This window comes from Pteropus alecto, unplaced genomic scaffold (assembly GCF_000325575.1).
Source record: "Pteropus alecto unplaced genomic scaffold, ASM32557v1 scaffold22, whole genome shotgun sequence".
Lineage (NCBI taxonomy): Eukaryota > Metazoa > Chordata > Mammalia > Chiroptera > Pteropodidae > Pteropus > Pteropus alecto.
In genome coordinates, this window is record NW_006434839.1 from 15137475 (window position 1) to 15152233 (window position 14759).

Genomic DNA, 14759 nt, shown 5'->3' on the forward strand with positions numbered 1-14759 from the left:
AAATGCTCTTGGCTGGCACTGGCTGGGGTGCTGGAGGGACAACGAGGTGTTAGCGAGAGGCATCCGGCATCTTTTTGTTTCATTAAAACCCTGGCTTGACAGGAAGCATAGGGAAAACTTAGCCATAGAAATGGTGCATCCGCTGTGCAGGCCAACAAGTAGATTCTCCCACCGCTACTTAGAATAAAGAAACTTATAGTCCTCTTTCTCTCATGCTTCTGGCCACAGTCATCTTTCTTCCCTTCTTCTGCATTCACTATTGTACTTGATTCCGATCACTTAACTTTCTTTCTTAAAAGTCTGAATGCCAAGAGTAAAAGCCCTTAGAAAGTGGTCCATGATAGTATGCCAATTCAGTTCAAAATCTATATAAACTCTTGGACCTGTTAAAATGAGAATGTGATTTGATTGACCTACTTTTAGTTTACTTTTTTAAATAAGAGGGATTGAGTGAATTTGAGAGTGAACTGAATTCTAATCCTGAATGCTGGCAGTGTGATCCCAAGTTTCTTCCCCTGTGAGGAGCGTGCTGAATGAGTTGTGGTAGTGGTAGTATTCAACATTTGACTGAATAGATCCTATTCTATTTTCTGTTTTTAAAATGACTACTTTGGAACGAATTGCATTCCTTGATTTATGTCATAAGTATTTACCGAGCATCTCCTATACAGGCCTGAGGTCTTTAGAGCCCAGTGCTCATATGTCTCGAGGCCAGACTCCTTCAATGCAGAGAGCTATGGAATCTACAGAAATACAATGTGATTGATGTGTCCCTCTCTGTGGGAAGACAGAGTGATGTGTTAGAGAAGGCTTTCAAATGGACATCAAAGATAACTGGAATTCAAGAGGTCATGCGCCATCAAAGGAAAAAACGCTTGAACCAAAATAAAGGGGCACAGATGCAGAGGGTCAGGTCAGGTTGAACAGGTAGACTGACTTCAGGTTTTGAAGCACCCTGAATGCCCCGGTGAGGGCCCCATATGACACTGAGAGTTACATGAACCTGTGGGTCCTTCCCAATAATGAGTAGGAACAACACAAAATCTCATCTAATATTTTCTCAATGGTTTCCATGGATGGGTACCCTTATTCCTCCACTGTGTTTCATCACTAAAGTCGGTTGCAGAATAATTTATTTCTGATAATTACAGAAACATACTATGTAAAAAGAAAGTCCTTCCCTTAAGATGCAAGTTCCTAGAAGCATTCCAATATCCATTGCTACAAATTTGCAAAGGCTTTTTAACCTTGGCCTTAGACAAGCAATAATTTATATTAAGTAAGTAATGACTATAGAGTACTTATTGAACTATGTACATTTTGGCAAGAGAACAGGTTGATTTCCTAGGTTAACAGGGGGTGGGGGTAGGGTGTATGTGTGTTTGTGTATGTTATTTAATGCAGTGGAACTTTCCAGCTGTGTTTTGATTAAATAATACATGTATTTGGGATTTATAGGTGACTGAGAAAGAACATGTAATATGTAATATGCAAATAACTTTATTCTTTATTACTGAATACCATATAAAGATCTTGAGAGGGATAATCAATAGGAATTTATACTCCAGTTTACAAATCCTAAGTGGGATTACATGTGAATATATTTTCTCACTAAGACTGCATAGTCTGGCATATTGAACTGTAGCAGAATGCGATAAACATGCATAATTACTTCCACACAAAAAGTCTATATCAATCTTTTCTTGATGACCTATTTTCAATGAGTTTTCTCCAGTAATGCAATCACCCAAACAAATCTCCAGCAGACTGTGTACTATGGTCTCAAAGCCTCACATTAAAAAAGCCAGCCCACCCCATGTATTCATAAGGGAAAATTCGCTGCGTGGAGGTACACTTTCTCTGCCAGCAGTCAGAGAAGACCCAATTTGTCTCAGAGTAAAAGGGTTTATATGCTGTTATCATTAGCAGAGAGATTATTTGGCTAAATATTTTCTTATCTTCATCTGCCTAAATGCCATTGAGTCTAATTCAACTTAATAGCTCATCATAATTGTAAAAATTAACAGTTGTTTTATTTTTTCAAAATAACAGATGCTGTAGGATTCTAATTCAAAAAATGTGGAGGAAGAGGAGGACCCACCAACCTGAAAAGCTCCCACCAAATGGGGAACTGGAATATTTTTTTTTTAAGGTGAGTATTTTGTCATTTTAGGGAGAGAGAGAGATTGGTATAATTTTGAATAAATTACCAAGGAACAAAAAAGCATCTTGTGTTTTCTTGACTTCTTCTGCCAAGAATATTAAATAGCTAAAATGTAATGAAAGATTAGGAAGAAAATAAATTGGAATCACAGGCAAGTGAGAAGCATTATGGGATACTCTCTTGTGGGATGGATGATGCCCAGATTGTGCTGCATCTTAAAGGATTTAAAGGCAACATGGACTAGCCATTCTTGGCCAATTAAAAATGATTTCATTCTTTGTGCTTCTTTCCAGGAACCCATTTTTCAGACAGCATGACATCTATTTCCAAAATTCTTGCCCAATTTTGATAAGACTATTAGCCAAGAATCATATGCAAATCAACTCATTCTTTGAAATCTTAGTGCCAAGAGTTTATCTTTGTCACAAAATAGCATCTGTCATGACCAAAAATTAAGCCTCAAATTGGCACAGACAGAACTATAAAAATTATGTGACATTTTCTTAGCAATAGGTGTTGAACAGAACACATAAGGTGAGTATTTAACATACACAAATCTTGCTTATGTATTTTGCTACTTCTACTATTATTTTGAATGTGGTGGGATAGAACATATAGAAGAACTAAATGCATTTCAGACTAGAGATGCAAAACCCAACCAACCTCTGTACTCAAGCTTCTCTTTGAGTAAATAATCTGAAATGAGTAATATAGGCTTATCTTTCTGTTTCTGTATATACAGCAAAAATAAAGAGTGGGAGTCACAAAGAGGCTTAAATTATTGAACGAAACACATTCCATGTTCAAAACGAGAAAATGCTGCTCATATGCTCGCAGACACATTTTAAAAATGAATTCAGATCTTTATTTTGTCTCTCTTTTTTATGGCTTTTACAGACTTGAAATTGGATTCATAAACCTAACATTTATTTCATGATTCTCTATTCTGGTATGTGCCCACCAGGTTCATTTTATATCTGTAACAAGATTAACTCCTCAAAAAGAAACACTATTAAGTCCAGCAAACAGTGGCTGTTCAGTGAAGATCTGGTGAAATGAGCTCCATTGATCTCAACTGGACTCAGCCCCTTTGGAGAGGGAGAGCACTGTATTCAAGTCACAAGAAGAAGCAGACTTTCTTCCTTCTGGTTCTTTATGTTGGAGGCAGGAAAATGTCAGGCTCGAAATAACCAGGATAATTCCTACTATTCAACTAAATAATTTTCCCAAAAAACAATCTTTAAACGGTCAAAATGAGGCAATATCAGTTTTCAGAAGCAGAAAAACATATATATATGTAAATATATCTCTCTATTTACTGTGTTGTATATATGTATACCGTGCACATATACGTGCATACTGTATCTATGCATATGTACACATAAATGTAAGCATATATAAAATGCTGATATAAATATATTATATGTAGGCATATTACATGTTATTTACCCAATCCGAAAGCCATCAAAGCAAGCTTCGCCATAACCAAATTTTACTCATGAAGAAGCCATTCGGCCTTACTTCTTAAATACAAAAGTCTTGCATCCAACTCATAGAGCACAATATAGCTATATTTTTTTATTACAAAAGGAAAAATACACTTAGTTTCTATCCTGGACAGCAGCCCTTTCCTAAACTTACTGACTCATTAATTTACTTCATGCATCCTTAATGCACCTTACAAGATATACAGTAGATAACAGAATCCTATTGTATTTTTCATGAATTAAAAGAAAAAATTGCTAAAATCAATATAAAAAGGAATTCTTGAAAGCCTATTCTATGGACTATTTTCCACTGCACTGTTTTTATGTAAAACACAAGTTACAAGCAATTACAAAGATGCTAGGTTATGCAATATGAATACGATAGCCTTCAAGCAATCTGAAATCATAGTATGAAAGCCTATTAATTGGCAGATGGCTTACTGAAATGTCACAACACTACCTACGCTCGTTTTAAAAAGGACAAATACGAGAATTTTAAAGGCGAATGAAGTAAATAGTTTTTATAAGTTAAGACTTGATAAAATTAGCCTGACATCAAGAATATATGTACTCAAATCTTTCCAATCCTTAGGGAAAAAAAATTTTTTTCGGTTAGGTTGTGACTGCAATCTCTAAAATAGATAAATATAGACCATTTTAATTAAGCAGCAGCATTTCTTCTTATTACTTCTCAAGGTACTGTATTAATCAGCTCAGCTTTAACTCCTATATCTCGTTTTAATTTTGGAGTTCCATCATTCAATAAATAAGCAGTCTTCAAGCTACCATCTTCTATTTCTCTCTCTTCTTCCCTTCCAATGATCAACATCTGAGGAATTGCATGTATTAGCTGCCTTCACTTTTCCTTCCTGAATATTTATTTCTTGGACTCTATATGGTCCTTGCTACATTTTCACTCCCTTGAGGACCACCAGTGACACTCTCTAGAGAATGGCACCAAGTTCTAGTAATTATACCAATTACACTACTATCAAATGAGGTGATGGATCTATTAAATTTCCATTTTGAATGCTACAGTGTAACAACCTGAGTTTCTTGATTCCCAGTCTCACTCTTTGCAGGTCCACCCTATACACTGACACTTGAGTCATCTTCCTAAAATAGAGAGATCTACCAAAGTCATCCCACTGCTCAAAATCCTTTAATAGTTTCTTATTAGAGAGTGGACAAATTCCAAACTGCAAACGCTTCAATTAGTCATTGGAAATCATACCAGCTATTTGACATTTTTCCACTAAGGCATACCTCCCCTCAACTTTTCCTCTCTCTGAACACCACATTCTCATTTTCATTCCATGCTTCTGTGTATGTCATCCTTTTTGCCACTAATGCCCCTTCTCCCAATAATGACCCCTGAAGCCCTACCCACCCACTCTGCAGACTCTACATCCAACCTCATCTCTTCCTAGAAACCTTCCCAGAGGTGAATTTAGCTTACAATCCCATACACTTTCATATTCTGCAAACTCTGCCATGTATGAGAGCTATTTATGTATGGATCTTTCTCTTGCAAAGGCTTATCAAACCATGAGAGGAATATTCTCTCTAGGGGAATACTTACAAGGGAGATGCTCAATAAAGACTCGCTAAATTGGTTTGTGCTTGTGTCCTCACATTTAATGATTAAGAATATTAAAATAGTTTTTGGACCATCAGAAAAAGTTCTCCATTAACTTTTAAATGGAGCTATCAGTGCTTTTCAAATATAATAAAAACAAATAGCCTAGGCCTGATAAAAAATGAAAATATTATTTTAAAAAATATATACAAATAAATTGCTGAAATGAAAAAATATAGCTATATCTTCTATCACATAACAGAAAACGATAACTCTGATTCTAACAAATTATGCGTGGAAAAAAAATAAACAAGACAAAGGAAAGCAAGAATATGTCATTGACAAAATGAAAGATATTATGTGCCTATGCCCTGGTAAATACACTTGGGACTCTCATCTCAGAGGCTGGTTCAGTTATCCTCCCATCTGCTGACAGACTTGAATCTTTGGACCAACTCCAAGACTGAAGTTCCCCAGCTTGCAAAGATGATGAGGTCAACCACTATAGTCCACACTCCTCCTTCTAGGGTTACTCTGAAACTAAAACTGCCTTAAGAAAAGTAGAAAAGGATGGGAAGTTTTCCAGGGCCTTGGTTCTGTGTTACTAGCTTTGTTTTAGCATAGCATGAAACTTGCCAACATCTCTGCTTAAGAAAATGAACTAAGATTAGTAGTATCACAAGGCTGACCTAGATTTGTGGCTTTAAACCCTAGCTGTATTCTGTAATTACCTGGGGAGTTTTAAGAAAATATCCATGTCTGAGCCCTGCACCCACACATGTATTTGATCCAGGGTGGGTGGGGCCAGACATCAGTATGTTTTAAAAGTTCCCCAGGGGTATCAGTCAGCTTGGGCTGCTATAACAAAATACCATAGATTAGGTACCTTAAACAAGAGACATTTATTTCTTACAGTTCTGGAGAATAAAAAGTTCAAGATTAAGGGTCCAGCATATTTAGTTCTGAAGAGGGCTGGAGAGGCCTCTCTTCCTGGCCTGCAGATGGCTGCTTTCTCACTGTGTCCTCACATGGAATAGAAAAAGGCAGCAATGGTCTTGGTCTCTCTTTTTGTTCTTAAAAGGACACTAAATCTATCATGGGGCTCCACTTTCATGACCTTATCTAAACCTAATTACCTCCCAAAGGCCTCACTTCTAAATATCATCATGTCGGGGGGCTAGGACTTCAACATCAGAATGTTGAGAGGGGACCCAAACATTCAGTCCATAACACCAGACATTTCCAAAGTGCAATGGTGATTGAAAACCACTGACCTAGATCAATGATTTTCAAACTTCTTTTGCACTGAAACAAACGTGACAATGATATCATGTGTAATATGCTCCTGTGGGCAGACTAAGATTCTGCACAATTCTCTGTGCCAGCTGAGTTGCTACCCTTATGTACCCCATTCAAGATAATATATCAGAATGCAACAGTGTGAAAATGTCATTATGGAAATACTTTTTAATCGGATGAAAATGTGACTGAAAACCATTGAGAAAATGTAGACAGTTCCTTATATCTGGCCAGAATTTTGTTATTCTAAGCCCTCGATCAGGACTCTGGTGGTGACCATGATCTCTGCTAAAAGAGGTCATTTTAAACATTTTCTTTTATTCCCACTCAAAGTTCTTAATTATCAGCTCAGAGGAAGAAAAAGTCTAGTATCAAGCCCCATCTTTAAGTAAATACGTTAGAGCTTTAGGATTCAAGAGATAAGCAGTCCAGTCAGTAACAGCGAAAGAACAGAACAATTACGGAGTAAATGCTAACAAGGAAAGCAGAGAAAGAGAAGGAAAGAATGACTCAAAAGAGTGGAAAAGTAACTGTACTCATGTTATAAATATTTTGAGAGAAAATCCTTCTTTCCTAATAATAAATTTTTTTTTCAAATACATAAAGACTATATTTCCAAGGGAAGTTATAAAAAATTTATCTTGTCAATGTGTACATAAATTGATTTGTGCTTATTGAATGAGACCAGAAAGTTCACATTAACCCGGACCTTGAATAATTTCATTTATTTTAGTATCTATGTACAAATATAAGAGAAAGAGAGAAAACCTGCCCATTTTAACACGCTAGAATTTTTCAGCAGAAAGAAATGTTAACCTATACTTTCGAAATTATGTTAACTACAAAGCTCCTCAAATTGTATCACAGTAAAAATATTTTTAAACAATGGTATCGTATAGCATTAATGTCTGCCCTCTCCAAGTATTCATCGAGACACTGAGCAATGTTGAGGGACTTTTAATCTTATATTTATGCTTAAAGGAAGTGAAGGCAAAGAGGAATAGCCACAAAACAAAAGAAAGGAAGAAAGGAGGGAAAGAAGGTGAGTGAGTGAGTATAAAGTGAAGATCCTAATGGAAGAACTTCTTTTTTCCACTTTTAACTCCTATGAGGATTTCTAATTTATCCCATGCCCTGTTCTATTTGAATTTAACTCACTTCAAATATTTGCTGAACATCTGATATGTGCGAGGCTAGGCTAGGTGAAGTACATCATCTCTGGGATTAATGATAAAACTAGAGACAAATTCCCAAATCATGCACATCCACATAATGTAAAGCACTTCCTGTCATTTATCTGGCTTCCAGAACTGCCTTAGGCCACTACCTCCTATGCCAACCTGACTACAGAAGACTTAATCTAAAATGATAGCTTTTGACTAAAAACACAATCTTCATGGGCTCCAGACACATTATTTTTCATTATTGACCACCCTTACCTCTACTGCTCTCTCCTCCCTAACAGGTAAACATGTGTACACACACACACACACACACACACACACACACACACACACACACACACTGACTTGATGATCTGCCCACTAGGACACATCCCAGCTTCATTGAGGCCAACTCATCTAGAATTAAATGCTCACTCAAAATCACTCCTGCAACTATACATACAGTATCTATTGTGGGGGCTTGATTTTTAGGCACAGACAGTGTCTAGATCTAGGTGATGCTTATGTGCTTTCCTGGGGGAATCAAAGAAAGTGATAATCTGGTGCCAGAAGTGGTATTAAAGATGAATAGCTGCCTCCACTAAGGAATCTAAGGAATAAAAAGAACGAACTAATCAAAAACAAACTCACAAATATAGTGGACAATATGGTGACCGACAGAGGGCAGGAAGGTTTGGGGGGCTGGGAAAATGGAGAGAAGGGTTAAAGAAGTACAAATTAGTAGCTGATGGATGGTCAAAGAGATGGGGAGCATGGCAGAGGGAATGCAGTTAGCATGAATACTTAGCTAGGTGGAGTGTCGGGGAGGGAGGGAGCAATTGCAGGGATTGTTTTATGTACTATATAGATGTCTAACCAAAGAATTGTATACCTGAAACCAATTAAAATGAATAAATTATATAAAAAAAGATGGATAGCTAAACTAACTCTTGGATTGGGATCAGAATCAAAAATAGGAAAGGTCAGATGACATTGGCCCATGTCACCAGCAAAAAGCTACTGCTGTCTAAGAACCTTTACAGTACTCTTTCTCTATGACCTTGTGCACCGATTATTTATTAAGCACCAACTATAGGTGCTAAGTCCAAGAATACAAAGTCCAAGGATAAATGAAATACAGTCTTTGCCCTCAAGGAGCGAGTCTAGTTGGGGAGACAGACAGACACATTGCAAAATAATACATTGAATACTAAAACAAATTATGAACAATTGCTGTGGGAACAGGGCACTCACTTCTGAACTAGCAGCTAATCTCTCCCCTTCAACATCAGTCAATAAAGGCCACAAAGTGGCCACTGAACTTTCTTTATCTATTGCTGCTCTACTTAAGGCCACCAGAATGTCCCCATGATTTTTGTAATATCCCATATACATCAACATTTCAAATACTTTAATAACCTCAGAAGTTTTTCTAGTTGAGCTGACAACTTCTCATCAGTACTGTCAATCAATACTATCAAAAAGCACTAGCAATAATTTATCAGCTGTTTTGACTCTAAAACAGCACTGTCCAACAGACTTTCTGCAGCAATGGAAATGTTCCATGTCTGCATCACCCCATGCAGTAGCCACTAGCCACATGTGGCTACTGAGCACTTGAAATGTGGCTAATGTGACTGAGGAACTGAATTAATTTATTGCAATAAATTTAAAATTAAATAGCAACATATGCTTAGTGACTATGATATTGGACAGCACAGTTCTAAAATAGAAGTCTTTTAGGATTGCACAGGATGATAAAATAATTTTTCTCTTAACGTTTATACAGTATGTTTACATGCCTCTGAAGAATTACAAACACGGGTAAAAACTGGTTTCCTTTTGTAACCTGAAGTTTCTACTCGGAATTATTTCCAATGAGATATTAGAAGTTAAAGCATAATTAAAATATATGCATGTCTTCTTTAAATTAGCTCTGACTTTTATCATTGACCACGATGAAGTAGAAAACATCTTAAAATATTTGAAAGTTAAGATACTTAACACGCTAAGAGATATTAGAGAAAGATTATTATTCTCAACTAGTTCTAAGCAAAGTAAGTTATCTCAAAAGTGAGATTTAAAGGTTTTCGATATGAAGTTTGAATCAAATCAGCTGGATTGTAGGACTCTGTATATTTAGACAATGTTTAATTATTAGTACCTAACAGATGTGAGACACTTAGTAAACATATAAAAGAAAGTAGTTAAAATATTATAAATGGGAATATTATGTATCTGGATTACGTGGTTGTTACATGACCATAAGCATTTGTTAAAACTTTCAAGACCTAGAAAGGGTAAATTCTGCCTTAATTTTTTTAAAAGGGGGAAAAAAGTAATTTGAGAGGGCATGGGAAAAGTCATGAACGGAGATCTGCAGAAAGCAACAGGGAATGTGAAATGCAGCATCACATTTTATATGAAGCAAATGAGTAAATTCCAAATAGCATCTCCTAGGAATGAAAGAATAAAAGGCTCAATCAATCGTAAGAGTCAGAAGGAACATAGAGGCTGATACAGGCTGTGTGATGTTAGGCAAGTCAGTTGACTTCTCTGTGCCTCAGTTGCCTCTGCTGTAAAATGTGGAAAATGAAAACACCTACTTCTAAGGGTTTGGGAGAAAATGAAATGAGAACATGTACATAGCATGTTCAGCACTGGGCCTGCACCCAGCAAACGCTGAGCCGGTGGTAAATGGAAATAAAATCTCATCATCTTAACCAAACCCTTTCTTTGAGGTCCTCTGGTTCTGAACGAGGGGTTCCATTTCCATTCCACAGTCTGAACAGTTGGCAAATGGGTGATCAAGCAAAGTTACCAAGTTAGACATAACTCACATCTCTTTAGAAAAAGGGGAATGGTTCATGCTTCCAGAAAACAGCTCATGCTTCCAGAAAAACCTGAATTTTTGCCAGAAGCAAAATTCTCACAATATAAAATTTTAAGCAAGTTCTGAAATTTCTAGTGCGGGCATGAGAACACAAATAAATTCATCAATAAAATAATTTATCCTGGCAAATTTCCCTGAATAGAAACAACCATAGTCTACATAAAAAGGAAAGAGAGACGAAATAAAGAAAATTGCTGTTCTGCAAATCAAAAGTAATTAATTTCCTAAAAAGAAACTAGTTATTATTTGTGGGGAAAAAGCATGAATATTTTCTATTCCAGGTCACAGTTGTTTTTTTTTTCTCGGAGGTTAAATAGACCAAGCTGAGAGTCACAACATACTGGATTCCACCGATTCCATATGCAGAATAAATTCAGCAATTAATTCTTGCAGAGGAATTGGGTAGAATTTATAGTTAATGTGGCCTTTAAAGTGGTAAAGTATGGCTTAAAAATTCAGAATCGGATTCATGACATATTTAACAGTAATATTTAAATATTTGAATCTCGCATCCCTTGCAGGGCCATAATTCACTTAATTCAAAGATCCTGAATTCTCATTAGCTGAAAGAAACTATTTCCTAAAAGTTCTTTAAATACCTACCTCTTCTCTGACTCATAGTTAAGCCTCTTTACAGGAAAACCACTGTAGTTTATCCCATTACCTGTTCGGTGGGTCATGATTAAATAATAACTAGAGTCATACAGTCATCACATTAATTCTCCACCTAATAGGAAACCTGTCAATTATTTTGGAAAAGGTCCAAATTCACTCAAGGAATTATCTTGGAATCATCTTCAATTTGTCTCCTTCAGCTAAATAACATTAAATGCTATTTTACTCGTGTGATTTTTTAAAATAACATTAAGTTAGATATCAGAAATCAAGCCCACAGTAAAAAGTTGTTAATAATCCACAAACTCTGCTAACATTTAAATGTCAAACTAGCTCAGTAGCTGTCAAAGTGTGGACCTGGACCATAGGATTAGCATATGCTGGGAATTTGTTAGATATGGAGATTTTCAGGCCCCACCCTCAGAAACTCTTCTGAGTGGGCCCGGAAATCTCTTTCAACAAGCTCTCCTGGTGATTCTGATACACTCTAAAGTTTGGGAACCGTGATCTAGCTAAAACTAAAACTTCGAGGCCACAGGCCAGTCTTGACAGAATTATCCAAATAAATGAAATCACAGTACATTTAACACCCCCCATTCCCAACAACAACAACAACAAACCCGTAATGTTCCTCTATAGTCCCTTATAGTAATTTAGAAAGAAAAGATTTGTTTCAGTCCAAATAATCTGAGAATTTTTCTGTTTTGGAAAGTTATTTGAAATAAGCAATTGGTCTACATTTCCATTCAAAACACTAGGCTACTTTGGACATACAAAGTAATCAGGTCATTAAAATATTCTTAATTGCTAACCTGAACACCTTAGTGAATTCTATAAATTGTTACAGATAATGATAAGAATGGCAGCCTAACATTCAAATTTTACCAGAGCTGCCATCCTACAGAGCAAGCTTCAGTAGACAGACCTCTCCTGAGCATCTATTACATGTGCCAGGCCACTCACTGACTCCAAGCACACTGAAGATGAGTAATAAACACAAATACTATAGTAGATGTTGAGGGAAAGATAGCTGAAGTTGAGGCTGAAATTTTCATTTGTAGAAAATGAGCCTCCGTTTTTCGAAACATGCTCCTAGAGATCAAGATATGCATCCCATTTGAGGTTGTCAAGGCACCTAGGTCAGCCTGTAGGCAACAATGTGAAAGGCCAGCTTCATTAAAATGGGAAGGGATACAAACGCAGTCACCTGCCATCCTCAAAATCCAATATCATCGAGTAAACTTGTGATACTCTTAAACAATTAATTTTTTACAGTTAAGTTTTACATTATCAAAGCATTAAAGAAAATGTTCAATAAACTGAAACCTAAATAACCCAAAACAAGCTACAAAGAATGCTTTATTGAGAAAAGCCTTTGTAAAATGTGGCATAATGGAATATCATTCAGCCACAAAAAAGAATGAAGTAGTGATACAGGCTATAAGATGGATGAATCTTGAAAACATTATGGTAAGTGAACGAAGCCAGACACCAAAGGCCACACATCGTATGACTCTGTTTATAGAAAATGCTCCAAATAGGCAAATCTATAAAAAAAAGAAAGTAGATTTCTGGTTGCCAGGGCTGGGGTCAAGAGAATGAGAAATGACTGTTAATAGAGGTTTTTTTTTTTTTCCTGTGGGGGTATGATTAAAATGTTCTATAATTAGATAGTGATGATGGTTGCACAACTTTGTGAATATACCGAGAAATCACTGAACTGTACACTTTAAAAAGATGAATTGTATGCCATGAGAATTATAGCACAATTTTAAAAGATCACAATATACTCAGGGCATGTGGTTTGTATAGCATGCAAAGCAGTATTCTTTGATTTCTTTCGATACTACAGTAAGAATTACTTTAAATAATCATCTAAGTACCCAGAAGATCTTGTTTTGTTGTTAAAAAAGATCTACAATAGAAATGTAAGTTCAACAGGTGTGTATTTGATGACCATGACACTTTCAAAAAATGTCTTCCCCTCTCCAGAATGAACTGTATGATTTTAGAGAAAACCTGGACCAGATTCCTCTGCAAGTCTTAAATGTCACCGTGTGCATCATATCACCCGTGAGTACTTTCATAAAGCTTCTGGAATTTAAATTAAGTCTCTGTATCTGGGGGGCTATTGGCAATTATCATCAGATTTGCAATGCAATTCTCATTAGTTAGAATATGAAAATGATTTCTCTTTGTAAAGGTTACTATGCCAAGAGCAGCACCATCTATTGGATGAAAATGTGCGTTAATACCTATTTTATTATGAGCAATCTAAAATTAAAAAAAAAAATGGGATCCTCTAATTGAAATGAGTAAAATATGTGTATTCATAAACGAAGGTATACTTTTTAACTTTCGGGATTATGCCTCCAAACCTTTTATATTCTATAACAGCAAACCTTCCTGAAGGAAAAAAGACATTTCTTCAATCTTACAGTTCTGGAAAACGACCAGAACATTTGAATCTGCATCCTCGGTAAATATTCTAACTGGCTATATCCAAATGCAATTTCAGTATTAAATGTATAACCTGTAATGTGGGGGATGGAAGATGAACCATGAATATATCAACCTGCAGTTCTCTGACTTTGGCAGCAGTGGCAGAACGCTGATAGAAATTTTGATTGAAACTTTTTTTTTTTAAGTAACTGCCCAGACTTGAATGTAACTAAATTGAAAGTACTAAAAAACACAGAAAAGTCAGGTCGTTGCTTGTTCCTGTAGCTACCTTTCGTGTGTGTGTGTGTGTGTGTGTGTGTGTGTGTGTGTGTGTGTGTGTGTGTGTGTGTGTGTGTGTGTGTGTGTGTGTGTGTGTGTGTGTGTGTGTGTGTGTAATTTGCATCAGACACGTGTATTTTTCATTCAAGTCCACAGTATCCGTAGCATAAATTTAACAGCAAAAAACGCGATGTAGTAAGGCGCCCCGCACCACGGTTGTATTTCTGGTGGTATTTATCTTCTTATATGTAACGAACAGGCTCTTTCTACACTTTGCAAAGAGGAGAGAGAGGAGCTGTGAGGACAGCGACCGTGATTGCCCAACCTCTCTCCAGTGGCGGCCGGAGCTCGCATCCGGGCGGGCAGATGGAAGGTGGCGGAGGTGCGAGGTGGGGAGGGGGCGCATGCTCTCACGCTGCTGACACCCATAGTGCCGCCACAGACACCGTGGGCTCCCAGTCCACCGTCTCTTTATTCTCCTTGCTGGAAGGCGCCCGCGGCAGCAAGTACCTAATGCTCTGAAATCCCCCAACCTGTGTCCCAAAAGATCCCTGAGAGGAACCCCCACCGAGGTTTCATCACTTACCCAGGCGGCAAACACAGAGGAGCTGAAGGCAAGCGAGGAAGCGGGTTAGGATTAGCATCTCCAGACGGTCCGGGGGGCCCGGCCACGCGGCTCCTCAGCTTCTCGGGGTGCAGAGGGAGAGGACGCGAGAAGGAAATATTTTCTTCTCCAGTGTACAGACTGGTGTGAGTGTGTGTGTGTATGTGTGTGTGTGTGTGTGTGTGTGTGAGAGAGAGAGAGAGAAAGAGAGAGAGAGAGAGAGAGAGAGAGAGA

General features: G+C 37.2%; 1 protein-coding gene across 4 annotated transcripts in view; it reads right to left on the reverse strand.

The window, feature by feature from the left end:
- PTPRZ1 (protein tyrosine phosphatase, receptor type Z1) overlaps nucleotides 1-14696 on the reverse strand; it is a 162738-nt gene extending 148042 nt beyond the window's left edge. For all 4 annotated transcript variants that reach the window (XM_025045970.1, XM_015588410.2, XM_025045972.1 and 1 more), the window contains exon 1: nucleotides 14508-14696. In XM_025045970.1, the coding sequence (XP_024901738.1) occupies nucleotides 14508-14565 (58 nt within the window). In that variant the 5' untranslated portion in view covers nucleotides 14566-14696. The remainder of the gene's footprint in view (nucleotides 1-14507) is intronic.
- Between the last annotated feature and the right edge of the window lie 63 nt (nucleotides 14697-14759).